At 51.4% G+C, this 9,654-nt stretch overlaps 1 protein-coding gene across 1 annotated transcript in view; it reads left to right on the forward strand.

Moving 5' to 3' along the window:
- Positions 1 to 9,654, forward strand: part of ZC3H18 (zinc finger CCCH-type containing 18) — a 42,460-nt gene that overhangs the window by 23,599 nt on the left and 9,207 nt on the right. Inside the window, 3 exon segments of the mRNA XM_017741400.1 lie at positions 4,781 to 4,981; positions 6,111 to 6,236; positions 7,620 to 7,721. Of these exon segments, the coding sequence (XP_017596889.1) occupies positions 4,781 to 4,981; positions 6,111 to 6,236; positions 7,620 to 7,721 (429 nt within the window).

A 9,654-nucleotide genomic window follows, 5' to 3' on the forward strand; every position in this document is an offset into this window, starting at 1 on the left:
CGCAAAAAACATTCCTGCTGAGTGCAGTTTCTGCTGGTCCTTACGAGTTTCGTAACCCCAGATCGAGATGAAGGGCACTGAGTGACTCAGGTGTGGATCTCAAGGAATGTGATTTTCTTTGGCATTTCAGAGATGGAATTACTGGGAGATCCCCCAGCCTGGATTTTAGGGAAACAAGGCAATTCCAGGGCAGGATCACTGGCACATTCCAGGCAGGATCGCTGCCTCCTGCTCATGGAGAGGAGGCTCTCCAGGCCTCAAATGCTCAGCCCTTAGGGGAGATGCTGTCTCAGATAGCTTTATCTCCCTGCTGGGATGATTTCATCCTGGAGGTTCAGATTGTATCTCCACTCTTTCATTTCCAAGCCTCTCCCCATCAGGCTTTGAAGAAATCCTTCCTTTTTTTTTTTTTTTCCCTTTTTTTTTTTCCAAGCTGACTGATAACTCAGCTTCAGATGGAAACAGCTTGAGAAAAGCATTTTCCCTGCTGATGTTTCACCAAGATCAGTGGGCAGCAGCTCCAAGGGCCAGCATTCCCTGTCCTGGACGCACACAGATGCCTTTCCAGAGCTGTTGTCCCTCTCCATTACTCCAAGACAGGAAAAATCCCTGCGTGCTTGCACTCTGCTGGAATTTATTTTGCAGCAATTCCAGGTCCCTTCATAACTGCCTTGGCACATGGCTCCAGTCATTCCTCGAGTCCACTTCCTCTGGAAAATTCCACTGCCGCTGCAGGAAAAGCGGCGCCGGCGCTGCTGACGCAATCGCAGCTTTCCTGCGAGAAACGCAAAGGCTGTTCAGTCATCCCTGGGCTTTCCTCCTGGAGAAAACGGAGCTGGAAGAGCAGCCCCGGAGCCAGGCTGGCGTCACTGCTGCCTGGGGCTGATAAGGTTTGGTTCCCTGTGGGAGCCGTGTCCCACGGGAAGGGGGAAGGACACGGGAAGCGCTTTCCCCGGGAAGCTCATTTTGCCCTCCAAGATTAGAAATGCTTTGGCAGCATTTGCATAATACATGAGGAGAACTGGAGTTGGGCAGCTCCTTTTTTTCCCCCTCTCTCCAAAGTTTTGTTGGACTCGGTGACGTGCTTCAGCCGGGGTTTTTTTGGGAGCCGGGTTTATTTGGGAGCTGGGCGCATGCGTGGGCTGACCCACGCCGGGGTGCTGCCAGCTGGAGCTGCCTCTGCTCCTCCTCTCCCTGCCAAAGCCTCACTTTTCCTCTTGATTGCTGTCGTTAGATTCCAGCCAGATGGGCATCAGCACGTTCCTTCTGGAGGGAGACAGCTTTTAGTTGTTTTAAGGGTAAAATTGCCTTTGGAAGCTGCTGCCCGAGTGATCCTTGAGGATCAGGCTGGAAATTCAGGTGCTTCTGGTCACTCTCGTCTTGTCTCTTCTTCCCTCTAATTTATTTTTTTTTTAAACCTTGTGGAATAGACTTAGGAGTTAATTCTGAAATACTTCAAATGTTTCCTAAAAACAGGAATGTGGTGAAAAAGATTGGGATGAACACGAGAGTTCTCTGGCAGTCTCTGTGCTGAAGTGTGCGAGGTTTGCCAGCAGCCTGGGCAGCTGAGGATGAGCTCCTGAGCTGATCCCATGGCTCACCAGCCCTGGAATTCTTCCTTCCTTCCCTCCTTTTCACCGTGGCTCAGCCCCTCCCGAAGGCAGGTTGCACTCACTGAGCCAGCAGCAAGCAGTTCTTATTTTTTAATTTATGGAAGTAAGGAGCTGGGAGCTCCACCAGGCACCAGATCCAGCACTAAATGACCTGGCTGGAAGAGTGAAAGCCAGAAGTCCTCCCCTCCTCATCTCCCAGCTGAGGGATTTGTCCAGGCTGGGATTGGGATGTTCCTCTAGGGAGCTGCTGAGGATCTTGGCAGCTCCTCCAGCTCACTTTCCATTCTGCCTCCTGAATTCCACTGGAGAAGACGAGTCCAGCAGCATCAGATCCCAGGTTTAGGTTGAACGAGTTTCTTTGGTGATGCCACGAATTGGAAGCTCTGAGGAAAGGCTTTGAAAATGTCCTGACAGGAGCAGCATCTTCCTCATCTGCAGCATTTACTGCTGAGTCAAAAAGCCAAGCACACCCCAGAACGAGGCTTTCTGTTGTGGTTTTCCTGGGGAAAAACCTTTCCTCCAGAAAGTGACTTCATCCAGAGGGAATTGCATCAAACCAGGTAATAGGTGCAAGTAAATGAGATTTGCTTTCAGAGTCATCCCTGCTCCCAGCTGGCGCCCAAGCTCTGCAGTCCAGCTGGAGTTGTTCCAGCTCCCAGGATGTGCTGCTGGACGTGAATCTGAGTTGGTTTTAAGGGAGAATAAATCCTGTAGGAGACTTTTCTTTCTGAAAACTGGTTCAGGAGGGAGCTGAGCCTGGAGAGGCGCGAGGGCATTCGTTAGTTCATGGATTCATGGAATATCCTGAGCTGGAAGGGACACAGGGGGATCATCAGCCCAATATTTGGCCCTGCCCAGGACACCCCAAAATCCCACCCTGAGCATTGTTCTGGAGCTCTGGCGGCCTCGGGGCCGTGCCCATTCCCTGGGGAGCCTGGGCAGTGCCAGCACCCTCTGGGGGAAGGACCTTTCCCTGCTGTCCCACCTGAGCCACAGTTGTTGGCTTCCACATTTGTCGTCTCAGACACTGCAGGAGAAGCATCTTCAGAGGTTTTATCCTGGATAAAGCTGCCTCTCAGCCCACCTGTGCCAGCAGAATATTCCCCCTGCCTCTCCCAGAGCATGCAGACTGTGATCCCATGGGAAGGGACGTTGGAGCAGGATATTTGGGCATTATCCATGAGCACCCTGACATGGTTTTCTCTCCTCCTTTCCTTGCTCTTTATCCTGCTGCTTCATGCAAGGTGTGGAGGCTTTTCCCAGTCTTCCCTTTCTTCCTTCTCTGCACTTGGTTGATTTGAGGATATTCCAGAGGTTAAATTGGCAATTCCAAATGGATTTGTAAACATCAGCTGGTAGGAGCCCTTGAGCCCAGCTTGGACTGTTTAATGTTGTCAGGGTATAAAGAATAGGTCCAGTGTGTCTCAGCCCCCTGTTCCGAGTCGTGGTGTTCCTCCATGATGAAATACTCCTGGAATTGTGGCTGTGACTTGGAAAACTTGACCAATCCACTGCAGATAGCCTGTGCTGAGTTAAACAGTGTGTGTTGGAGCAGTGCTGGGAAAGGGGCAGGATGGAATGGAGCTGCTGGGGGATAAAGCTGAGCCATAACCCTGCCCGGGACCCCTTCCCGGGCACTCAGAGCTTCTGTGTTGGATGGAAGCACCCAATTCTCCTCTCCTGGAGCTGGGGTGAGATTTGTCGGAGGGGTGAACGTGAAAGGAGGGGTTTTCCTCTGAATATTCCAAGGGAGTTGTGGGACAAAGAGTAAAATTGCTTTCACATCAGTAGAGATAAGGAAAGAGTCAGATGCTGGATTTTTAGGTCAGCACATCCCAGTCCTGGATTCAGGAAGAGGAAACTCTGCCAACAAGGAGGGGATGAGGCTTCTCAGTGAGGTGTGAAGCCTTCAAAGGGCAGGACAGGCTCCTAACCAAGAGCTTTCATTATCCTGGGGTTTGTTGAAGTGTCCCTGGAATTATTAGAAAACTTGGAGGTGGCTTTTTTATCTCAAAAAGGCAGAGGAAGTTGTGTGGGGAGTGGTTGCTTCAGTGGTGTGAGTAATGGGGTGGTACTGGCTGAACGCAGCAGGGAAGGGGCCTTTCCTTCCCCAGGTTCCCAGGAAACTCATTAGTTTGAGGAAAGGAATAACTGCATCATTGTCCTGCTAATTTGGTGAGTGCAAGAGACTTCAGAAAGCTTTAATCCCTCCCAAACTCTGCCTGAAACCCCGGGGAGAAGGTCAGAAGCAGGTAATCGAGGAGTTGAGTGCAGGTTGGAGTGAGGGCAAGGAAGAATTCCAAGTTAAATCACCCGGAGATAAGAGAGGTAATAAAGTCTCGGCCTCAAGAAACTCATCCTGGACTAGTTAAGGAGGTGTGTGGTGCAGCTGCTGAAAAGTTGGCCCTGAATTATTTTCAGAGGGTTGGAGAGGAGAAGGGAAAGGTGGGGAACGAAAAAAGGGGAAATGAAAGTAGGACCGTTACCAGGGAAGGGAGGAGATGGAGAGTGGGGCCTGGCTGGGCACCTCTGCGTGGATACCAGCAACAGCAGCACGTTTGGGGGTGTTTATAAACACCCAGAGGGTGACCCAGCGATGAACCAGCCTGCTTTGTGCCCAGGTGAGGAGGGAGCTGTCCCCTTTGGGAGGGTGAAAGGAAGGCACTTTGTCTTGGCCTGTGACAGCCCCACAGGATGTCCTGGGAGTGGAATCCAGGCTCAGTGGGGACCCCTCTCCACTGCACCAGGCTGGGCTTGCTCCAGCTCTGAGCTGGGCACAGGTGTAGGGAGCACCAGGTTTCCCATTCCCTTCCCTCTTGCTTGTGTGCAGTCCTTGGAGGCCAGGAGCTGGGCCTGGAATCAGCCAGGAGCTCACAGAATTGTGGCTTTGTTGGTTTACAGAGCAGCACTGGTTCAGCACTGCTTCACAAACTGAGAGTTCTTCTAACACTTCCTCCCCCCAAAGTGGTGCTGGAATCCCACATGGGAGGTTAAGAGGGATTAATCTAAGGGATGAATTCTGGGATTTTTCCATGGCCCTGTGGATCTATTCCTACATTTTATTACAATATATTTATCGTTTCCAGTATTTTTTCCTTGTCCCTTGTGTATCATCCTTTATAACCCCCCCCAAAATCCCAGCTGCTGACCTCTTCCTTGCTTTCCAGCCGCCAGCCCGAGCCACCAAAGAAGGACAAGGATGCCACGGCGCTGGGCAGTGCCCCATCCAAGCGGGCAGACGAGTGGAAGGACCCCTGGCGCCGATCCAAGTCTCCCAAAAAGAAACTGGGCGTGTCCGTGTCCCCCAGCCGGGCACGGAGGCGCCGGAAAACCTCGGCCTCATCGGCGTCCGCTTCTGGCTCCTCGAGGTGAGGGGAAGGGGAGAGCCTGGCACATCCTGGAAGCGTGTCCTGGAATGGGATGGGGCTCCTTCGTGGCCAGGGATGGTGTTGAGGTGTTGGGACAGGTTGTGCAGAGAGGTTGTGGATTCTCCATCCCAGGCTGGAGCAAGCTGGGACACTGGAAGGGTGTCCCTGCTCTGTGGGACTGGATGATCCTTGAGGTCCCTTCCAACCCAAACCATTCCATGGTTTTATTTTTGGGGAAGCAAAGACTTTGCTGCTCAGGAACACCTATGGACACGCAGTGAGATGGAAGCCAAAGGGGGCAGGGAACTGTGGGAGCTGTGCTGTGACCTGTTGGAGATTAGGAAAAGGAAATCCTTGGAAAAGCCACTTTTCCAGTGAATTAGAGCTGGATGCAGGCTGGGTGATAGCAACTCACCTAGATGAAAACTGACCTTAATGGGAGCAGAAAGAACTGGGAGCTGTAAGAATTGGATCCTGGTCACCCTGGGATGGATGGAGGGAGGAGTTGAGCTCAGTCCAGTAAGAGCAGGTTGATGCTACTGGGAGAACTGGGATTGTGGAGGTTCGACAGAGCCTTGGAGGGCTGGAATGGGGCTTGGAAACCAACGGTGGAAAATAAGATAAAAAGCACCTTTCAGAAAGAAACTCCCTGAATCTGGGAGCCTCGAGGCACAGACTGGATCAATTTCCTTTAAATGCTTGAACTTGAAGCTCCTGAAGGAGGGGGGGAAGTATCCAGGAGGAATGAGGAACATGTTCAATTGGAGATAGGCATCTAAAAGCCAGAGCCCTCCTGAAGCAGATTTTCCTGCTGGGATCACTGCACCCAGTCAGGTGATCTGTCAGGGTTTTGTCCAGTGAAAAGGCATGGAATATGTGGAAGCAGTTGCCAAAATGGATGGAAAATCAGTAATTAAAGAGAGAGAGGCTTATTGAAGGGTGCAAAGAGAGTAGCAACAACAGGATCCTCCCTAGAAGAAAAAGGGGATCTGAGGAGAGGCTGCAAATCCTGACAGCTCCCTGAGGAGAAGGCACGTGGGGTTTGGAGCAGAACTTGGGAAGAACATCTTTGGAAACAAGACCTTGGGAGCTTTTCAAGAAGCTCTGAATTTTAATATTTCTCTTGCAGGTCCTCTTCTCGTTCATCCACCTACTCTGGGTCCGGCTCCTCCCGCTCGCGCTCCAGATCCTCCTCCTACAGCTCCTACTCCAGTCGCTCCTCCAGGCACAGCTCTTTCTCAGGCAGCAGGTCCAGGTAGTGGCTCCTGGGACTGGGAACCAATGGTGGAATGGTTTCCAAATGCTTCCTGACAGCTCCTTTTTGCTCCATTGAAATAAAGCACTCCAAGCACTTCCCTGAGTGAGGGAGGCTGTGGTTGTTGGATGAAGGAGATCCGTCAGCCACCCCCTCCTCTCCCCGGTGCTCCCACCCACGAGTGCAGGGCTGTTGTGGCTGGGCTCTTTGCTGTGCCTGTGATAGATGAACATTCCCATCATTTGCATTTTCTGGCTGGAAGGAGTTCAGCAGCATCTCCTTTCCATGGCGCTGGAATTTCGATTTCAGGAGGCAAATCCCATTTCTTTATTAAAGCAGTTGTGTCTTGTGATAGTCCTGACATTTCAAAGTAGCACTCCAGTGTCCCATGCTGATTATTATTTATTCCTCTGCAGCTTCCTTGCCCCTGCAGACAGTTTCCCGAGTCTGGAAAGTTGGGAGACAGTGGGAGAACTAGCTCCTTAGATAGGCACCTCTTCAGAGCTGAAGCCATGCAGGTACCCAGAGCAGATCCCACAGGTGATGGAAAAACACACGCTGTCACTTTGGGAGACTGCTTTCTCCTAGGAAAAGCTCAGCTGGGAGCTGATTCCATCTGGGAAGCAGAATGAGCTTCCCCCATGCAGCCCATGCCAGGCTCTGCTCCGTGAGGGCAGTGCCAGCGTGGGTGACACCCTTGGCTGCCTCTCGCTGGGGTGAGCAATGCCCTCTGCCCAGCTGTTCCCCAGAAGAGCTGTCATGCAGGAGTCAGGCTGCTGAGGCACTGGGCTGCAACAGAGGCACTTCCAGTCTTGGCACTGGGGTGAATCACCCCAACCCCAGCACGTGTTGTGCCTGCCAGGGGCTCAGGAAACTGCTCCTGCCCTTGATGGTTGCCTTTGGCATGCACCATTAGTGCTTCTCCTCGTGTTCCAGGAATTACAGATCAGTATTAGGTTTAGGTGTATTTTTTGTGTCCTTCCCCCAAGTTTTTTGGGGTTTTGCTGCTGGTGAAAGGATGAGCTGCTCTGGGAGTTAACGGGACATAAAGTGATGAACGTGCAAGTCAAAATCCTACTTGTTTTCCTGTGTATGCTCCCTAAGGACTGAATTCAGAGAGGATGGAGACAGCCTCAGGTGTTGCTGTGGGATAACTGGAGTGCCTCTTTTCCAGCTGATCCTATTTTTTCCTTTTGTTTTCTACTCTTCCCGCTGGTCTGATGGCAGAAGTTAAGTCTTGTTGCACAGAGTCCAAACGTAACAGCAGGATAAGCTCGGGACAGGTTCCTGGGGAGGAGGGAATGGTGGCTGAACTCCCTGAGAGCCAAGAAAAGCTCCTGCAATCCCAGAGCCTGAGCTCAGTGATGTCTCCTTCCTTTCCAGGTCAAGGTCCTTCTCATCTTCTCCCTCTCCTTCTCCAACACCATCTCCTCACAAGCCACTGGCGAAGGCTAAAGGGGAATTGTTGCCACCTCCTGGGAAAGGGTAAGGATCCATCTTCCTCTGGATACCTCTGAACAGAGTCCAGATGAGCCCTTCTGACCTTCAGGGGCCTTAAGCTGAAGGAATGCAGGGTTAGATGGGATATTGGGAAGGAATTCTTGGCTGTGAGCAGGGAGAGGCCCTGGCACAGGGTGCCCAGAGCAGCTGTGGCTGCCCCTGGATCCCTGGTTGGATGGGGCTTGGAGCAGCCTGGGATAGTGGAAGGTGTCCCATGGCAGGGAGTGGAACAGGATCTTTATGGTCCCTTCCCATCCAAACCATTCATGGATTCTAATCCTGGTTGAGAATTTAAGAAAGAAATGAAAGATGCAGAATACATCCATTATTGAAGAGTTTTTAGCTTGGCAAATTTCATTAAATAATGACACTTTTACTTACTAAATCCAAGTTAAACTCTGCAAATATCCTTAAATATTACTGTATCCAAGTGTCTAAACACATCTGATATACTGCTGAAACATTCAGTGTGTGCAGATATATTTGTATAATCTGAATATACGTAATAGGAGCTATAAGAAAGTTCCAGTTCCTTCCTCTGCTGTGGCTTTGGTTCATCCACAGCCTTAGAATAAAGAAATGGTTCAGCCTCATCAACTTTTCACACTGGAGACGGATGAAAACAGGACTGGAGCTCTCTGCAGCTGGGTTTGGCTCATTCTGACAGCCCTGCTGCTCTTCTGAATTCCTGAAATTGCTATTTCACAAACCCCACGGTGGCAAATTACGGGGACGTTGGAGGGTGACACAACACCGTAGTGATGTCACCTCTTTTAAGCTGACCTGCAAATAAATGACACCATGGGAATCCCCCTGAATTCTCCAGAATTTAGGACAGTCCCCTTTGCCACACTTCTTGTCCCTTGTTATGCTGCCTTTTGGGGTTTTTTCCCCTCCACTCGGGGCTCGGCCCTCTGAGGCCTCTGCAGCGATGTCTGTGCTCCCTCCCGGTGCTGGTCTGGTGGTGCCACAGCAGCCTGCCCCAGCACAGGGATTATTGGCACTGGATGACATGCCATGGGCTTAATCCTGTGTTCTGCAGGGGATAACTGCAGATACTGAGCACAGAAGGAGGAGGAATTAACAGTGCGTGTGTGCAGACAGCACCTCCTCCCCAGTTAATAGGTGCGAAATCAGTGCTGGGATGTTCCAGGGCCTGAAGGGAGCTGGAGAGGGGCTGTGGACAAGGGCCTGGAGGGGACAGGACACAGGGAATGGCTTCCCACTGCCAGAGGGCAGGGATGGATGGGATATCGGGGAGAAATCCTTCCCTGTGAGGGTGGTGAGGCCCTGGCACAGGGTGCCCAGAGCAGCTGTGGCTGCCCCTGGATCCCTGGCAGTGCCCAAGGCCAGGCTGGACACTGGGGCTGGGAGCAGCCTGGGACAGTGGGAGGTGTCCCTGCCCATGGCAGGGGGTGGAATATGCTCTTCAAGGTGTTTCCAACCCAAACCATTCCAGGATCATGAGTTGAGCAATGTCCAGCTGTCAGAGCAGGGGTGGAGTGCTCTGAGCCCTGAACTGGGCAGCACTGAGGAGCCAGAGCCATTCCCATCTCATGCAGTGAGTGTTGGATCACACAGTGGGGTTCCCACAGAGTTTTCCACAGGGAACACAAGCCAAGGGACAGATCCAAGGGATACTTGCACCCACAGGTTGTTTTGCACCCTCCTGATCTGGGTTCTGGAGTTAAAAAGGGAATTTTTGCATTAACTGTGTGCATTTCATTCTGAGGCCTGACTGGCAGATTTTAAGCAGCTGTAAGTGTTTGGGATAAAAAATGATGGAATTAAATGGATAAGAAACAACATTTCCACCCAGTCTGCTTCAGGAGTTAATTTACAAGTCAAATATCTCCACAATTGGCTGTTGTGTAGTAATTTGTCTCTGAAAAGATGAATTGATTGAGAATATGGGGAA

The sequence above is a fragment of the Corvus brachyrhynchos genome, unplaced genomic scaffold, assembly GCF_000691975.1.
Source record: "Corvus brachyrhynchos isolate BGI_N302 unplaced genomic scaffold, ASM69197v1 scaffold365, whole genome shotgun sequence".
Lineage (NCBI taxonomy): Eukaryota > Metazoa > Chordata > Aves > Passeriformes > Corvidae > Corvus > Corvus brachyrhynchos.